Source organism: Corvus hawaiiensis, chromosome 9 (assembly GCF_020740725.1).
Source record: "Corvus hawaiiensis isolate bCorHaw1 chromosome 9, bCorHaw1.pri.cur, whole genome shotgun sequence".
Lineage (NCBI taxonomy): Eukaryota > Metazoa > Chordata > Aves > Passeriformes > Corvidae > Corvus > Corvus hawaiiensis.
In genome coordinates, this window is record NC_063221.1 from 24,843,190 (window position 1) to 24,862,516 (window position 19,327).

Sequence of the window (19,327 nt, forward strand, 5' to 3'; positions counted from 1 at the left end):
CTCCCCTCTCCTTCTCCGTGCCTGTTAAACAGCTTTTTTATTTCAGCGAGCTGCATCTGCTGGGTGGCAGCCGCGATTACCATAACACAGGGGCAGGATTTGGCCAGGATGCTTCCCCCTCGACTCTACAACAGGCAGGAGCCTCGGGCTGGTAGAAAAATAAAATGAAAAATAAAGGGCAGGGAAAAAAAGATTGAATGCATGAAGTCACTGTTCTGGCTGCCACCCAAGCAAACAGATGCAGGTAACGGGGGAGATGGGCAAAACCACGTCGTCATCTCCTCAGAACAGTGGCTTCTGTTGCTGGGGAAGGGAGTGGGAGGGACATGGAAAAGCCAGAGGGATTTCATGTGAGTCCAAGACCTGAAAAAGGCGTTTCTCAGGGTATATTGAAGTTAGGAGAGCTTTTTGGGAAGCTTAACCCATTCCTGAAGCTTTGGAGGCTGCCGGGCCCCCCAGCATGCTGCTGCAGACAAGCTAAACACCGTGAGATGGGGACAGGGATCCAGGGCACCTGCAGGAGGGACAGGATTGATAGGAAAGGGCTGAACAATGCCAAAGTGTGCCGTTGTGCCACAGCAGCTCAGAACAGGCTGCTCCTGGATCCAGCCCTGAACAGGTTTTGAGGACAAAAGGTGAAGACCCCTGAGAGATGCCTTTGCCTGGGACCGAGGAGAAGAGGCTGTTTCCAGGACTGGGCGGGACATTAATTAGAACTCAGTAAATAGCAGAGCATTGGCACAGCCACCAGCGCTGCACTGGGAAGTGTGAGTCTTCACAGGGTCACCCCACCTCTGCTGAAATCCCAGGAGACTCGGCTGCCTGCGCTTCTCTGGCAGAGCCAGCAGGGAGCTGGTGACCACAGGCACAGAACCCACTGCGCTCACGTTCCGGGGAGTGGGGACCTGCAGGCAGCACTGAGACCTCCAGAGCCTGGCTGAGCTGGGGGGAACACCAGCTGCCCCAAACTGCCTCTCTACCTTTCTACTCCAGAATACAAAATTCTGCAGGAAAACAGCTGCAGTGTTCAAAGAGTGGGTTTAACATAGCGATTATCTGTCTGCGGTAACCCCAGGAAAACCTGTAGAGGGTGGAAGAGGGGAAAAGGAGAGGGGGGAATGGAGAAGGGGAGAAGGAGAGAAAGGGAGAATGGGAATGGGAGAGAGTAGAGAAGAAAGGAGAAGGAGAAGGGAAAAGGAAGAGGGGAAAGGACAGACTTTAGCACGCTTTATTTGGAAAACACCGAGGGAACACGAAACGCCGTCGCTGTCAAACCGGGGCGGGCGCTGCGCTCCCGCGGGGCCGCTCGGGGCGGGGGGCGGCGCCCTCTGGCGGCCGCGGCCGGGGTGGGTCCGCTCCGGCTCCGGTTCCGCTCCGGCTCCGCTTCCGAACTGCTCCGGCTCTGCTCCGCTTTGGCTCTGCTCCGCTCCGGCTCCGCTTCCGAACTGCTCCGGCCCTGCTCCGCTCCGGCTCTGCTCCGCTTTGGCTCTGCTCCGCTCCGGCTCCGGTTCCGCCCCGGCTCGGCCTCGGCCCGCGGGCAGGAAGCGCTGGTGCTGCGGTGGGTTTGATGTGCTGTTTATCTACGAGCGGGGCTTCCCCCAGACCTGTTCAAAGGAGGCGCCCGCCCGGAGGCGGCGGCCCGGGGAGAGCAGCGCCCGCCCGGGCTCGGGGAGGCGATCGGGTGGGACCCCGCGTGGGACAGCCCCGCTGCGACCCCCCGGGACACGGCACTGGGATGGCGTCGACTGCGAGCTCCTGCTGGAGAGCGGAGCAGCGGGCGGTGGCGTTGGCATTGCCAGCGAGGGGACAGTGTCCCCGCTGGAGGGGACAGACACGCTCCCGCTCACACCACCCGTCCCTTGCGGTGTGTGGATGGATGCAGGGCCTTATCCCCACCCCGCGGCACCTGCACGCAGCGATAGAGGGGAGCGGCTCGGAGCAGGATGGAACCAGCCGGAGGGTGGTCCCAGGGACGGGCAGAGAGCCGAGATAGGAGCAACGGCTCAGCTCAGCCTTCCTGCCGCCCTGGAAATACCCCGGGAAAAACATCTAGTACCTGCTCGGGATGGTTTGGTGCCACCTGATCCAGAAGGGAAAAAGCAGCTCAGGGTTTGCTAGGATGAGGCAGGGAGCAGCTTGTGAGTGATTTCTGTTGATGACAGCCAAAAGCAAAACCACCCTGGTGTTTTGTCTGGTGGGGACAGCCAGCAGGGCAGCATGCAAGGAGCAGGGGACACATGTGTGAGCGTGTCATGGGCTTGTGTGGCTTGAAGACACATGCAGGACTGCATGTCCACACCCATCCAAACGTGTGTTTAGGACTGTCTGCAAATGGGCATCCATGGACATGCCCACAGGAGTGGGACGGGCAAACGGAGTGTTTGTGCTTGTGCACCATTGCAGTGCAAGAGCCCACAGACTGTGCATGTGGGAGCAAGTCAGTGCACACTCACCTGCCGTGTGCATGGACAGCTATTTGTGGAGTGTATTTGTGACTCCTTGTCACACAGGCGGCTGTGCCGATGTGTCACTGCTAACACACCCCAATGATGTCCCACCCAGGCTTGTTCCTCGCCTGCTCCCTGGCCCAGCATGCACAGGGCACCAGTTCACCAGCTGCACACCCGGCAAGCACGGAGCCTTCCCCACGCCGAGCAGGCACTTCCCACCCACAGCATCCACAATGGGACACTGCTGACTTACCCCCCAGGACACCCCCACCGGCCTCCAGCTCCTGTTTCAATGCTATTCCTAGGGATGGAGCAGGCTGGGTGCTCAGAGCTGTGGTTCTGTGATGCTGGATGGTTGCAAGACACACAGCTGGGACGGTGTTGATGTGTTTTGTTTCAGCTACAGCAGCGTGTGAAGGGATATATCACAGCAAGCAAAGTGCTCTGGAGATGGGACAGCTGCTGTAAAGCATCCCCTTGCTCCCAATCCCCCCCAGGCAGCCTTGGATGGGCAGTGGGTGAGACTATGGCTGGACCCTTCAGACATGCAGGGTGACCTTACCTCTGGTTTCTGTGGGCTCTGGGCAAGCTCTGGGCAGCAGGGACCTATTCCTACCTCAGGGGCTGTGCTGCAGGTGGTGACAGTGGTGGAAGCAGAACAGCTGCAGGACTGGACACATTCCCTTCCTTTCCCTGTCCTTTGGCCATCTGCCCAGATATACATCTGGAGTGGGACTCTTGTCCCCTGCCACAAACACGGGGTGAACAGGGCGTGCAGGCAGCCACACTTCCCTAGTCAATCTAGGCTGTGATGCTTGGCATTTTTGGAGCCATTCACTCCTGGCTGGCCTGGCTGCAGGTCCCACATCAGGAAGGACCACAACTTGACAGCACCTCGCATAAAAGACCTGCCACTTCCAGCCTGCTCATTTCACATGATGCAAGCCAGGATGTTCTGCCATACCTTTCCTGGACACCCTTGGGCATGTTCCCAAACTTCTCCTAGCCCAGTCAGCAAGTCACCCCCTTCCCTTCTTTCCAGCATTCCTTGTGCTACACAATGCCAGCAGAAAGCTGCCTTTCATTTTGCGGCGCCTGCACTGAGGAGCAAGGTACCACCGTGGCTTTGCCAGCCCTTTGCTGCCGGACCCATTCCCACCTTGGCACGGCCAGATTAAGCTGGTGCCATGCGGGGTTTGCCAGAGGCATGGTCAGGGAGAGAAGCCCCCGGCCCCACCACGCGCTGCCGGACGGGTTCGGCCACGGCACATCAAAGCGCCGGGGCAGTTCTAACCATGCTCCAGACGCTCCCTCCCATTTCCTGCTGGATTCCCGTCTCGCTCCCTGCGCCTGCATCAGCAAAATAGAGTGTAAAAATAGAGGCTGGGCTTCACCAAAACACAATAGTAAATTGTTCCCCGGAAAGGTCACTGGGGTGGCTGAGAATAGCTCCAAGAGCAGGGTAAAAGGAATGTCTACAGGGGGGAGAAGTTTGGAAGTGTCTGTTGGACGCACCCCCCGGAGGTTTCCTGCATCCCCATCAGTGGTGCAGGTCCCCCCTCATGAGCCCCTGCGGTCTCAAAGCATCCCCATCCTCTCCCATCCACCCCTAGCTCTGATCTCCCATCCCAATTTTGGGATGGAAACTGAAAAAAAAAAAGCGGGAGTGAGAAATAAGGTGAAAGGAGAGGCAGGAAGACCAGAGAGAAAGAATAAAGCTGGGAGGGGAGAGAGTATCCTGCTCGGTGCTCATCTCCTTGCTGCGTGTGACAGCGCGGTGTCCCCTGGGCACCACTGGCCGGCTGCAGCCTTTGTGTGGCGGTGGGAATGTCAGGGATAAGCCCCGGGATGCAGAGCAGATCGAGCAGTCCCAGGAGCCATAAATTACTCCTGCTGCTGTCACTGGCCTGTCACAGCGAAGAGGAGAAGCTTTCTCATCGGCTGCCGGGGTGGGAATGTTTGGGTCCTGTCGTTTCCGTGATCATGTTTCATTCAATTACGTGGGAATGCCCTTAATGAAGCAGGTCCTTGCTCCTGGCTTCAGCGGTGTTCCCAGGCAGGGCTGCCAGTGCAGGCTGCCCTCAACGTCGCTTGGCCAAAAAGGCTGTAATTAAAAATATATAATGAGGCTTGAAAATAGAAGCTGCCCAGTTTTGGGGTGATTTTGGGGTTTTGTGTTTCTTGTTTTGCTGTCTTGGACATATGCATTCCTCCCACCTTCTCTCTGGTTTTTAACTCAATTTTATCTCAATGTCAAGTCCCCTCTGTTCTCACTCCCCAGTGTCATCCACGCACTGGTAAGCGAAATTTTCTGCCACTGGAAGCCTGAATGTCACCGAGTTCCTGGGACACATTAGAAAACTGGATATACAAAACACCTTGACATGCACCTGTTTCAAGTTTGTGAAGAACCCGCTACTTCCCAGAAAATTTCCTGCCCTACAGACCAGAGCACCCATCACATTGTGGTGCCACCAGTGAGAAATGAAGCCCAGCTGAGGAGGCAATGCCACCCATGAAACCCACGCCATTGCCCTCCTGGCCTTCTGTGCTGTGGAAACCTTTGGGTGTTTTTCCCAACTTGCTTTTCTGTTTTGCATAAACAGAGAAAAACCAGCTTGGGTTGGCGTTTTTCCCCATCTATTCGAATCCACAGAGCAGTGCACATCACCATTTGCAACACAACATGACTGTAAAAAGAAATTACCATTTGATGAGAAATTACTTAAACTTTCCATTGGAAGGCAAGAATGGGAAGGGCTTTAGAAAATTACTTTTTAAAAAGAAACACAAAGGCAGGTGAATGTCTGATACCTTCTGTGGCATTTCATCTTGGTGGCCAAGGAGCATCAAGGTCCAGATGCCCTGAAGAAGAAGATGCTGGAAGAAGGATGCTCTTTACAGCATGGCCAACATGAAGCCACTACCTGGGGACACAACCCTGGAGCCTGTCCTGTCACATCAGCACCCAGGATCTCCCCACCAGCAAGATCAGTCAGGAGTGAAGCACATTGACCCTCCCACCATGGAGCAGGTGGCATTGGAAACCTCTCAGCCCTTTCCATAGGTTATAGAACCTCTAAATATACACGGAGTGGTTTGAAGCCTTCACCCTGCAGGTGCTTCTCCCTTAAGGATGTTTCTTCCTTTGCTGGCTGCAAAAGACTTGTGGCCATTAAGGACGTTTTGTTTGTAGAAAGCAAAAAAGCGGAAGGGGGAGGTGAAAGGAGAATTGTCCTGGCAATGGAAGGAGGGAGGGAGAAAGTCAGGAGGTGGGAGGCAGAGATAACCGGTGGGTGAGCTATCAGCTCTTGCTAGGCTGGCAGAGGATGGGCGACAGGGCTTAAAACAGATGTACAGCCATGATCTCCCAACTCCAGATAAACTCCAGGAGCCACACACTGCCCCACACGTGCCCCACGCCTTGTCCCAGTGCCTGGGGTGGAACCAGCCCACTCCTGGCTGTGGGGGCTTTGCTGAGCCTGGCTGTGGAGGGGATCCCCATGTCCCTCATCTGGGGCTGTGCCTGGACAGGGCTCCCTACACCCCCAGGCTGGAGCCTGAGGAAGGGTCCTCTCTTCCATCTGGGGGGAAATTTCACTCAGAAACCTTAAAAGCAAATGTTAGCTACCAGGCAGCTGGGGAGGAAGGGTTAGCAGCTAAGCTTTTGGGGGCAGGCTTTAAAAATGCAAGGGATACTCTAAAGGGTTTGTTTAAATAGGCAACTCTGTAATTCATGGAAATTAAAGACAAGAAAACATTTGTGGTACCATTCCTGCTCATCTGCTCCGTGCTCAGTATGGTGTTAGCCACCATCAGCAGCATGGTGCTGTAGGTATGGATATTAAAAAAATATATGTATGTGAGAGAGATATATACATAAACACACACATGTTCAATGGACCACTTAGCCTGTAAACACTCCCTAATTAATGCTGTATATTTTTAAAAGCACTTGTGCACGTGGCTGTGATAATTTCTCTCCAAAAAAAAAAAGAGGAATGACTCTCACTGCCCGTTAAATCATGGCCGAACGCCTGCCATGGTGCGAAGGGAAGTAGCATGGCCCCCAGCAGCCCCTTCCTCGCACAGTCAGCCTCGCCAAAAGACGGGAAAAGGCCACTGGAAGCTTTGGGGGACCTGCAAATAACACGCTGGGGGTAAGGTGGGGGTGGCTGGTAACGCTCGCCTGCGGCGGGGCATTGCTTCATCGCCCGCCTTCCTTCCTGCCGGCCCCGCGCGCTCTTCCTCCCGCCTGCTCTCTCTGCAGAAGCCCAGCCCAGGCTGGACGGTGTGAGTCAAGCAAGAAAAAAAAAAATAGCAGATCCTTTTGCAACGTTTTCTGCTGCCTGTTTATGCCTTTGGCTGTCTGGGAATGGGCCACCCTGGCATCGTCACCCCGCAACACTCAGGGATGAAACACCAAAGTAATGATGGATTCAAGTGGCGAGGTGGGACAGAGGCAGACAGCGAGTGGAGGCTGCTTTGTAAAACTTTATTTAGAAATATTCTTGATATATTCATTATATATATATATTTATATATACACACACATTACGACAAATGTGTTTTCTAAATAGCACATCCACAGTGGGTTGAGACTCAGGGTACCAGGTCTGGTTACTTCATTTCTGCAGAAAAAATGCAGAAATCCAAGGGGAGGGTGGCAGAGAAAGGGGCGGGGCTGAAAAAACCAAAATTCGTAAGGCAGGAATTCACTCACACGGTACGACACTGCCCCAGAGCGCTGTTTCCAACAGGAATGGGGGGTGATGGCCCACACAGCGAGAGGTGAAGCAGGCAGGAGGAGAGGTGGGCAGAGGAAATGTACCATTCAAATCACAATTAAAGTACAACTGTACATACGCCGGGAGACCTACGGCACTCCCTGCAGGAGTGCGAGTGCCTGGGGGCGTTTGGGGGTGCTGCCAAGGTTGTACCATTTTCCCGACTGCTCAGCTACCGAGAAGATATAAACAAGAAGTGATGGATTTGTGTGGAATGAGGGATTTCTGAGTATTGGTGAATTTTTTTTTCTTGCGACAGTTTAATAACAAGGGTGCAAAACCCCCACATAGCCCACCCAGGGTTCTTTGGGAACCAGGAACAGTTTTATCTGTGTGACAGCACCCCCCTCCCTTCCCCGAGGGCCCCCTGGCAGCCCACCGCTGCTTGCCTGTCCTACCCCTGGCACCAGTACCAGTCCAAACCTCTTCCTCAGCGTCACTTCCTCACCCACCAGCACCTGCCCTGGCCCAGCCCTGCAGGTAACCTCCTCTAGGAAAAACCCCCATGCACAATCCAGACCCAAGAGTTTTCCTCCTTTTCCCCAATTTAAGATGGGGGAGATTGGTGCTTTCCAAGAATTTGGGGACTATGCTGGAAATGCTTGCATGGGCCAGGATCCCTTCCCAGGCAACTAATTCCGCCTAACAAGCCAAGCCACACGCCAGACTTTTACCTATTATTTACAAAGAGGCATCAAAACCAAGCAGGGATGGAAATGACACGGCTCTGAATTAAGCGTGGACGGGCTTGCAGACACCCACTCAAATTCTCTGTGTTCCCTTGTACCTCAGCACCCTTGGGAAGGCACGAGTGCGGTGGAAGATGTCCCCACTCAAAAAGATTTATTCCCTTCCAAAGGATGTTTGTGTGTGGGTTTGGGTTTTTTTTCTACTGTATCATGGTAGAGATTTCTGTGCCTTGACAGATCTGCAGAGGGAGAGGATGGGTTTGGGGCAAACGCTCCATCAGGAGATGGGTTGGTGAGAGATGGTCCTGATGCAGTGGTGATGGGACAGGGTGGTTCTCAGCTCCCAGCCACCACAGCAGCAGCCTCCTGCTCCCCTGTTTCCCAAATATCCTCCTGGGGGCCAGCACAATCAGAGGATCAGCTCAGTCACAGAGCTCAGTTTTGCACTAATTTGAGCACTCAGGAATGGGGGCTAATCCCACACTGCTTTTACTGCTTCCCCACAAGATTCAGAGAGGATCTGTGGACTCCTACCAACCTTGACAGGTGAGGACCCTCCTAACGCCAAAATAAATCCAGCATTGTTGTCCACACTGTGGGCATTGGCACAGCTGAACCACCATTTTCACACAATAAAACCAAAAAATTCAAAGCATACCATTAAAAAACCTTTTTATAACCCTATGTACACGCACACTGTTGATACATCATTGACTCCTTTTGCCCTTTTTTTTTTTGCTTTTTTGAATTTAAAAATCCCCCAGTCCAAGGAGATACTTCACTAGCAAATATTTTCTTTCCTTCCCAACTCTGAAATTCATCTTTCTTGAGAGAAGTTCTGGCCCTATAGAAACCACTGGAAAAACTCTAGGAGACTACAGCAGGCTTGAAACTCACCTGCTGAGTGTTACCAGCAGAAGGATCAGGGACTGGGAGGGTGGCAGAAAACACCTATGTACCTTTTCATTCAGTGGATACTGCATGACAGTGTTAGACAGAAGTAATCCCACGTCATAAATACAACAAGCCCAAACAATCCAAAATCAGATAGAAGGGAAAGGAAGTAAGGGAAGGAAAAAAAAAAAAAGGAAAGGAAAGAAAAGAAAAGAAAAGAAAAAAGGAGAGAAAAAGAAATACTCTAAATCCTTTTAATAGTTCTTTTGCTGAGGGTATTTTTTCACCTCTTTAAAAAGATACAGTCAAAAATTCTCGGACAACAGGAACACGTGGCCAAGCTCCTGCTCAGACCAGCTGGATGTGCCACAGGCTGGAGAAGTGCTGCAGCGCTGGAGTGATGCAGCAGTTTCCAGCACCACGTGGAGCTGGAAAGCGCCGATGGCCTCTGTCAGCAGTGAAAGAGGAGTTCCATGTCTCCCCCAGATGATTGCTTTAAAAGAGACGGTCACCAAGTGGCCTGCAAACCCTCTAAACTCTGGAGAGGCACCAGCCACGTCTCCTTCCCCTCTGCGGAGTCCCATCCCGAGCAGTTCTGTACAACGAAGATGAATTCAATGCTTTTCTTCTTTGTACGGTCACGTACCTAAACCCAGAACGTCCATCTGGGTTGGTCTTGTCCTCAGCCAACGTGCCGGCCTCTCTGTCCCAGGCTGGGGAGAATGGGCAGCCCGAGCTCCCAGGGAAAGGCAGAGTCACAAATCCCACAAGCACAAGTTCCAGCAATGGCACAGCCAGGCCTGGCCTCTCCCCCGCGCGCCTCGGGAGCAGTGTGAGGGTAATCACCGCTGCGCGTTGCCTTCTACGGGGAGGATGGCGTGGTGCAGGCTCCGCGTGTGCTTCGAATCCAGCGCCTCGTGCTCTTCCGTGAAGCTGTCCGGGCTCGCCGCTCCGTCCAAAGAACTGCCACAGCTAGAGTTGGGAGACAACATGTCCTGCAGGAGGTCTTCCTGGACTATCCCCGAGTCTTTGTTCACTTTGCCCCTTTGGTTTCCTTCTTCCTCCTGGTCGTTGAGCAGCTTGGCCAGGAAGTTGATGTATTTCATAGCCAGGCGCAAAATCTCGTTCTTGCTCAGTTTTTTGTCAGGCGGGTGGGTGGGGATGAGCTTGCGCAGCTCTGCGAAGGCCCCGTTGACGTTCTGCTGCCTCCATCTCTCCCGGCTGTTGGTGAAAATGCGACGAACCACTTTCGTGTGAGGACCTGCAATCCCAAGCACACAGAATTAGGAGCAGGGCTCAACAGGCCAGGTATTACTTTGCTGAAAAGGTCACTGTTTTGCAGATTAACTACCTGACTAATTTTAGTGAGGTTTAATCATCAGGGCAGTGAAATAAGAGTTTCCATCTAACTGGAGAAAGCCATAACTTCTGTTTGATCCACTGGAAGGGAAAAAATTGAGGTGCATCTCTTTGGATCCTCAGATAGCTAAATTTACCTCTCATTTGTCATGATAAGTGTGCAGAAGGCTGCTATAATTTTAGGGTATCTCAACTGATCAACAAGGGTAACCCAGCAACACTGGTCCTATTAAAATTTTGTATCACTAGATGGCTTTATTTTCTATCCCAAAAATTGTCTAAAGGACACACCATTGGGATGGGAGGGAATTAGCTTGAGTAGAGGCTTTGACAACTCTGAGATCCAGAGGTCTTCCCTGCTGAGAGCGACCACAGGGCTGCCACCAGCCCTCTGAGTGAAACAGGGCAATGGGGTTTGCCCCATAGGAATGAGGACAGGTAGCAATGTGACCCACAGAGGGAAGGCAGTGTCCTGCCAGAAAGGTGATCACAGGTGAGGATGGAACAGTTTCACAGCTGACCTGAGGACTGCCTGCTCTCTCTACACATCTCTGCCACAGGGCAAAAACTCCCTCTGACACTAGTTGGAGATGGGATCCCAAATTGCTGGAGGTGTCCATTTGGCCTAATTACATGTAGCCTCCAATTAAATCCTTGGAATTTTACAGCCATGTTTCTGACAGGGGATGCTACACAGGACGAAGGCACAAAACACACTAATTCTCCTTTCAGCACATCAGGGTAACTCCTGGTGGCATGAGAAAAGCTTTGTCTCTGTGCTAGAAGTGACCCAAAGCACATCTACAGAAAAGTACAGTGCTGCAGGAGCAGCAGTGCTGTAAATCAGGATTGCAGGTTCTTGGGTCCATGGAAACCACCTCATGTAAGAGAACACTATCATGAGATGTTTTTATTATTACATCCTTTCCATCATCTCCTCCAGGAGACATCAACGATGGAAGGTCACCTCAATCTCATGAAAATCTGGAAGGATGACCACAGCAGAAACTCCCATGGGATAGGAGGCATCACATACAATGAAATCATCACAGAGTGGGAAGCAAAGACTTGCAGGTAACACTTCAGTGAGTCTTACCCCAAAGGACTGTGGAATTCCCATTCCCACCATCTCTCCCCTGTTTTCCCACTCTGAGACACCTGCCTAACTTCTCCCTCCTGGTGGGAACAAGCCCCTGGCCTTGGTGAGCCGTTTAAGCCACAGCTCTGACATCACCCAGTGAAACCAGCACCCCGGGGCACATTTAAACACCTTTATTCTTTTCTAACAAAACTCTTGGCTGCCTTGACTGTGGCACAGGAGCCAAACAAGTGTGACTTTTTATAAGTATCCTAGTCAGGCTGTACCTCCAGGTCCCACCTGGCACAACAGGAGAAGTGGTATCCCTTGTTGCAGATGATCAGATACCATCACACTTTCCTCCATTCAGGGGAAACTGAGTTCCTTCATCACATCCAGCACGTCACACAGAATACCCTGCACTGCAGGGTTTCCATGGGGACACACTCCCAAGCAGCCAGGTTAAAGCTGCCAGCTTATGGAGTGTGTGAGCAGCCACACAACTCACTCCTCCTCACGGTGTGCTCAGAGCTGGGAGTCCCCCAAAATCACAGAGAGTCCCTGGGATAAACTGGGGTTGCAGAAAGGACAGACACACCTATGACCTCTAAGATTCCAGTGTGATGCTTTAATAAAGGCAGTCTTCACCCCCAAACAGCACCTAATGCCTTTGTATGAATCAATGTGCAAGAGCTCATGCAAAGGGAAGGTTTCTTGTCCCTGATGTGCACAGCCTGCTATGCCACAGGATTGTGGGGAAGGTGGCAGGGACCAAAGGGACCTCAGCAGCACTACTAATTAAGCAGCGAAGAATGTGCTACATCCTACTACAATAATATGACATTTTTAACACTTTACTGCTCTTTCCAGACAAGACAAAGTAAGCCGTCTTGAATCCAGAAAGAGATGCAGCTTAAAAACTATTTACTCCCATAAGAGTATGAGAAATAACCCCATCTTGGATACTGCTCATTAAAAAAAAGCTAAAGAGACTTTCATTCTTCACAGGCTTCAAACATGTGTCTCTGTTCACTGAAAGCTGATGACAAAAAGACATCTGTTCATAAATAGGTCAGAAATCAGAAAAAAAAAAAAAAAAAAAAAAAAAAAAAAAAAAAAAAAAAAGACCTGTTCATTTTCATCCAGGGGCACCCAAATCAAGCTTCAGTATATAAAACAAATTCTGACACCACTCAAATTCTTGATTCCTGTACCAACTGAATTAAATATATATTTTAGAAAGAGATCAGGTTTTGGCCAAAATGTGTCAAGCAATGGAGAAAATTAAAATGCCCCATAGCTGTGTTATAATAGAAAATCTATTTCTCATAAAGAAACTTGCCTCATAATTAATCCAAGCAATCAGATGAGAATTTTTGCCTGGATTTTGTTCTAATGGATTGACTGATGCTTTTTTAATTGTAATAAGAAGTCTGAGGAAAATTAATAAAAAGATGATCTTCCAGAGTTCCAGGATATACTTTTTTAGAGATACTTTTTTGCATTTTTATCTTCACTTCTGGCTATTTTTAAAGAACATATTAAGTGGAACAAAATTTCCATAAAATAGATAAAGAAACACTTGCAAAACCCCCACCACTCATTTTCTTACGGATAAACCCCATAAGCACAAAGTCTGGCAAGACTGCCCTGCCCTTCTGCAGATCCCAAGGGCTGAGGACCCTCAAGAGTGGTGCTCCTGTGTGCTGTGGATGTCACCCAGCAGGTGACAATCAGAGCAATAAGCAAAGCCTCTCACACCACACAGATGCCTCAGCATGGGATGTACATCCCTCCGAATTGCTCCTGTTTAGACAACATAACCTGACACCTATTTTTTCCCCCAAAAAATGTTGAGTCCAGTCTTGGAAATTCACATGAACCAGGACCTGCAGGATTGGGCCAAATCTGTACACCTGCATTAAACCACACGTTCAAAAACTTGGTTACAACCAAGTACTTCTGTAATCCTTAATACCTAATTTAGTAGCAAGTCCAAAGCTTTAGTCAGACACCGAGATTTGATGGGCTTTTCCCCGTAACCGCTAAGCCTCGGAATCAAAACCCAGACAAAAAGCCCTTCTTGTGCTGGGGCTGTGACATCCCCTGTCCCACGGGGCTGCAGTCTGAAAGGACCAAGAGGGCGGAGAGTGGGGACAGAAGGACTGATGAATGCAGATAATACCCTGAGCCTGTCATTTCGGGTTGTATTATTTTAGACTGATGCAGGTTATGATTTGATCTTAGATTAGCTGGGTAGAAGAAAAGGATAGCTAGCTGGAAAGGAGGAAAATTAATTGTCCAGCAGTTTAAATACAGTGTTTACAATTGCTAAAGAGAAAACACATTTCAGCGAATCTCATGTGTACGGGCTAATAACTCCAGAGATAAACAGGGTGGCCTTCCACGTGTAAATTATTCTTGCAAATGTCCCTTTGCATGGGCAGCATCCCGTGGGCAAACGCGCCCTTGCACACAGCATCCCACACCTGCTGCCAGGAGCAGGCAGCAGATCCTGCCCTGCCCTCTCCCTGCCTTCCATTCTCCGAAATTATCCTGCAGCTCCAACAGGGATGCCCGCATCTGGGACCACCAGAATGAAACACCAGAATGTCACCTTCCACATCTCCTCCCAGACTCTGCCACGGGATATTTCTCCACGGCAGACGGGAACAGTTTGTGGATGTATACCGAATTAAGGCCACGATCCCACCGCGCCGATGCAGACCTCAGCACGGTGTTAGCTCTTTGCTCCCGGGCGCTTTAAAGGCAGGTTGTCCTTTCTGCCCAAGGCTGTGGTCTGCAGTGCGAGCGTCTCCTGGCTGGAAGGGTTTACGGACGCAACATCTCACTGCAATGGCCCTGATCTGCACTTCAACAGACTTATATTTATTGCCTTCTTTAGGGTGTAATCTCCAAGCAATTTGCAGAATAGGGATATAATTAGCCACAAACTGAACTGCTCCGCTGGGTGCTGGGTGAAGGCAAACTCATCGGGCACGCTGCTGGGGACCGCTGTGGGCTCCTCTTACCGGAGAGCCACCCTGACTCCCTGGGCATCCTACTCGCGTCTTGGGGGCTTTGGGGGTTTAGTCCTTTTATTATTTCGGGATTTAGTGCCAGAGTGTGGCAAAGTGCAGGAACTTGTCCCCCTCAGCAGATGGGGACACCCCCACCCCCCCCCAAGAGGTGGCGCAGGGGCGAAATTCTCTCACCGTCGGTGATCTCCATCTCGTATGGAGAGGGTCTCCGCTTCACCCGGTTGCTGCCGTACATGGAGAAAGAATCCGGTTCGCCGAAAAACCCGCTGCAAAGAAAGGCAGCGAGGCCGTGAGGACACACCGACATCCCCCGGCCCGGCCCCGCGGTAGGGGGAGCGTCCGGGGCCGGCGGGAAGCGGAGCTGCTCCGTGACCTCGGAGCGAGCTCACGGCTCACGAAGCCGAGCCCGGGGTCGTGCGGTGACACCACACGCGGCCAACCAGGGACACGCAGCGAGGGACGGCAGCCCGGCGTGGGCAGGGGGATGTGAGCGGCGTGGGGCGTCCAGACTTGCGGCTTAGGGCAAAATCCACCCCATTCCCGCGGCTTTGAGCTCTCCCGCAGGCGGGCACGCACGTCCACCCGGGCCGGGTCCGCACCGCAGCGGGTCCGTCCCTGCACACCCCCGGGCTGGCTCAGCCCCTGTCAGAGCCTCTGCTGTGCCTTTCTCTAATTTGCGGGACTCGTCGGAGAACAGAGAGAGCCCTGGGAGCTCCGAAGAGCTAAAGCGGTTCTCATCCGTTTACTGACGGACCCTTTCGCTCTGCCCGGGACTTCACCACCGTAAATATTTTACCTTCGAGGAACGAGTTTTTAGTTTCTTTTTTTTTTTACCTTTTTTTCCCCCCTTTTCCCTTTCTCTCTTTGCAAAGTTGTGCGCAAACCCGCGCTGCCTAAGCGACGAGCCCCGCGCGGAGGAAGGGATGCTGCTGCTTCTGCCCCCGCATCTCCGCCCCGCGCCTCCCGCCGCCCCGAACCGAGCCGCTTTCCCCCCCCCGGGGAAGCCGCTCCGGCATGGGATAGGGGAGACACGGACCTGTTGATGGTGGCCAGCGGCTGGCCCAGGTTGTAGAGCATGGCCCTGCCGTGGGGCTGCAGCGGGAGCGCGGGGGGGCTCAGCTGCACCATGCGGGCCTCGCAGGCGGCCTCGGCGGCGCGGCACGGCTCGGCTCCCGGCGCTCTCTGCATCGCCTCCCCCGCCGCCTCACGGCTTTTTATGTCCAGGGAGCCCCCCCGGCGCACCAGCTCGATGACGGGCACAGGGGCGGCGGGGGGCCCGGGGGAGGGCCGGCCCGCCTCCTTGGCCGCCCCGTTGAGCAGCAGCTGGGGGTCCGCCGGCGCCTCCATGCCCCCGCGGCTGCTCTCCGGCTCGCTCGTGGTCTCCGCTTCCGAGTCGTGCCGCCGGGCGGGGCGGGCATCGCGGGGGTCACTGGGGGGCGGCGGGGCGGGCGGCCTGTCCATCGTCCTGCGGAGAGAGGCAGCGGTCAGGGGAGGCCCCGGATGGGGACCAAGGGGGGCTTCACCCCTCCACGGGCACCGCCCCGACGTGGGGGGGCCGCTTCGGGGCTTAGACCTCGTCGGTGAGAAACGGGGGAGTTCCTGATCACCCCAAATCATTCAGAGTTTGCTGGCGGGCCGGGGGGGGGGGGGGGGGGGGGCGGTCTATGGGTCCACCCCGCCCGCCCCGACCCTGCTGTGACGTCACGGGGCCTCGCGGAGCGGCGCTTTGACGTCTCGCAGCTCCCCGGTCCCGCACGCCGGGGACGGGCCGGACTCCCCGCCACCCTCCCGGCGCCCCTCGGGGATTCACATCGGCACCATCAGGGCGGCTGGAGCAGCGAGGGGGGCTCGGGCAGCGCCCGGAGCGCCGCCAAGAGTGCGGGTTAATTATGCGGCCAAATTACGGAGAAGGCTCAGGGGCCTCCGCTTTTTTGGGGGTATTTCTCCCCATTTTGGGGTCCCCGGCGGTGTCCGCTGCCCTGCGGAGACAGCCCAGTCGCGGCCCGGCCTGCCTGCAGCGGCCTTAGCCTCACGGGAGGCCCCTTCTCCTCCCATGATTATTTTTTATTATTTATAAACGATCGAAATATACCTAAAACCACTTTTTGGAGGAGAGCGGGTTAAACCAGCCCCTAACGGAGCCAGTGCCCCCGCGCATTCTCTACCGCAGGAAGGAGGAAGGGGCCCGGCCGCGGCCGCACGCAGCATTGTCCCCCTTCTCCCACAGAACAAATGCTGTCGCGACAGGGCACCTCGCGCCGAGGCCAAACAGCGATATCGCGATTATTTCTATGCTTTATCTCCCACATATCACCTCGTTCGTTTTTAGATTACTTTTGTTTGATTGATTGGTTATTCTTTTCCATATAAATAAGGAGCTTCACGGAGCAGAGAGCTGCCACCCATCCTTCTCACTCCTTTGCCTCGAGAAATTTTTTATTTCGTTTCTGATAGGCTGAGTCGCGAGAACCCCCCCCCCCCCTTTTTTTTTTTTTTGCCATATCTCACTATCTCGCTGGAAAACAAAATAAAAAAAATACGACCACCTAAAGCACAAGTTCTCGGCCTTCCCTCCAGCCCCCTTCCCGCCAGCCCTCTAGAAAGAAAAATCTAATTGCCTATTCCGATATTGTATAGGAAGAGATTACTCACATGTGTCATATTTAAGTAGGGACACCGCAAGTCTCTCCTGCTTCAACAAAAGCGCTCTCAGTGTCAGGCTGAATTTACTCCTCCCACCTCAAGGTACTTACGACTTTACAGAGAGGAAGGACACCCGCATCGGGATAAAACTGCTAAATCCTGGGAGGAAGAGAAGGGGGGGAGAAAAAAAAAAAAAGGAGAGGGTGGATCTCGTGGGTCCGGATTGCCAGAGATCAGTGGAGGGAAAAAGGTGCAGGGGAGAGGGAAGGAGGGGACAGCACCCCGGGGAGGCCCCTGTGATAGGGGACAGCGGCCACCCCCGGGTCCCCCCCCCGCCGCCGCCGGGAGCCGCCGCCTCGCACACGGGGCCACAACGAGCGACGGCCATGGCCTGGCGTGGAAAAAAAAATAAACAGAGATAAAAAGGCGTGAAAATAAGCGCCCTATATTTGGGGCGAATTGGGCGGTTTTTTGGACACATTGCAAGCCCGGTCTTCCCGGGAGGAAATCACAGACGGGGCCGGACACGGGGTTGTTTTTCTCCCGATGGGCTCGCACGAAGCGGCGACGGCGGCGGCGTTTCTCCCACGTCCGGCTGGAAAATTTAATTCCTAAAGGGGCAAATTAAATTCCTCGAGGGGCCGGTTACCGGCCGCGCTCCCGGGCCGAGGAACCGCGACAGCCGGCACCGGGCCGGCGGCAGAGTGAGCCTGCTCCCCGCCGCCCAGCGACAGGAAGGCGAGGCCGGTTCACCCCGCCAACGAAATTACAAAAAATTAGGTTTTCTCCTTCGTAAAAAAAGAAATAATCCCGATGGCGTCTGTTCCCGCATTCGTTAAAAAACGAAATATACAAAACCGCAAAGATAGCAGCAGTATTTTGCCTTAAATTAGGGTGGTTTCGTTTAGAAAAAAATGGAGGGGGGGCATTAAATCCCCGCCCGCTGTTTTCTGCTCCGCAAAATCCTTTTGTTTTCCAGCAGCCGGTCAGCAGGAAATTTCCAACCCAAAAGCGCACCTCTCCCGCCGGCTCTTTGTAGGGATATAGCCCCAAAGAGAAGGGGCGGGAGGGAGCAGGATATCGGGGACCCTCTCTCGGGGACAAGCGCTCAGGTTCTGGCTGTCGGCCGGGCCGTGTCCTGGAGTTTGTCCCTGGGGAGAGGCTGGGGGATCCGGGCCCCGTGGGCGCTTCGCCCCCAGCGCCCCCCAGCCCGTCCCAGCCACCGCCTCGCAGCCGCAGCCCGAGGGTCCCGGCTTGGTGGGGGTGCCGCACCCCACAGTTTCATAGGGGAAAGCGTATTCTCCTCCTCACCCACCCCGCATCAAAGAATAAAAAAGATTAAACCCAACCGCGGAAAAGATTTTGTGTTTTTTTCCCTGCTCGCCTGTCTCTCACGTGGGGCAGAAGCCCCCCAAAGACCACTCGCTGCCCTCCGGAGCCCCCCAAAACCGCATCCCGCCGCCCCCAGCGCCCAGCTCTCTGCAGAGCCGATTCTTCTTTACTCACCATTTGCTTTTCATTGGGAAAAGTGAGTGGAGCCATTTTGTGGCCTACGCATCGCGGCTATATTTGTAGTAAGTGTTGGGTGGCTTCAGCTGGGTAGGCTCTAATTCCACATCACGTCCAGTTTCCTATTTAGTATGGAGAGCGGAACACTACTGCAATGTGGCCGAGAGAGATAAAACCCCAGCAGTGGCCCGCCTGCCCTGATAAGCTTCTAAACCCATTATTTATGAAATGATTCATTATTATTTGGCAATTTTATCGAAGGAAAGCGGAAAATTATTGCAGGGATATGCATAGGAATAACTCCGGAATGCATGCCTTCTAGCTTTTTATGTGTGTGTGCTTAGATGCTCTTAAAAAGACACTGCAAAAAAAAAAAAAAAAAAAAAAAAAAAGGAGTAATAAAAAATTGCTCTGTGGCTGCCCGCATCTGAATAGCGATTCTTTATTTTAGTCCTCTTGGAGGTTATTATGGCCCTGTTGTTTTTTTTTTCCTTTTTTTTTTTTTTTAATTATTAAATATGGAAAACCTACTCCGTTCTTAATTAAATTTAATGAGCCAAAATAAATTGTTGGAGATGTTGAGAGAGGGGGAAGGGGTGTGGGCTGCTTTGGGACAAGAGGAGGTAAATAAAGCACATCGAGAGGAGATGTTTTGGTGAAAAGCAGCCCCGTCCCCAACCTTCCTCCCCCCACACTGGGTAATTTTGCTGAAGGGCCGAATTGTGGCGAGCTCCCTGTCTCGTCTCCCGTTCTGGGGTGGGAGGAGGCCGAGCATCCTTGCCGAGCTGGGGGATGCTGGGGACTGTGAGCGGAGCAGGTACCGAGCCGGCACCTCTCGCCCTCCAGAAATCTGGGATGTGAGCGACGGAGCTTGGAG

The 19,327-nt window shown here is 53.2% G+C and overlaps 1 protein-coding gene across 2 annotated transcripts; it reads right to left on the reverse strand.

Annotated features, from left to right (window-relative positions):
* Positions 1–9,060: 9,060 nt before the first annotated feature.
* TAL1 (TAL bHLH transcription factor 1, erythroid differentiation factor) lies at positions 9,061–18,716 on the reverse strand. 2 transcript variants are annotated; one of them, XM_048313336.1, is made up of 5 exons: positions 18,448–18,714; positions 16,951–17,100; positions 15,335–15,763; positions 14,473–14,564; positions 9,061–10,081 (listed from the first exon to the last, which is right to left on the reverse strand). In XM_048313336.1, coding segments are annotated over exons 2-5 (942 nt in total). In that variant the 5' UTR covers positions 16,953–17,100; positions 18,448–18,714; the 3' UTR covers positions 9,061–9,662. The 2 variants fall into 2 exon arrangements, with proteins under 2 accessions (XP_048169293.1, XP_048169292.1); XM_048313335.1 differs by lacking the exon at positions 16,951–17,100 and having other exon boundaries at positions 18,448–18,716.
* Positions 18,717–19,327: the final 611 nt, after the last annotated feature.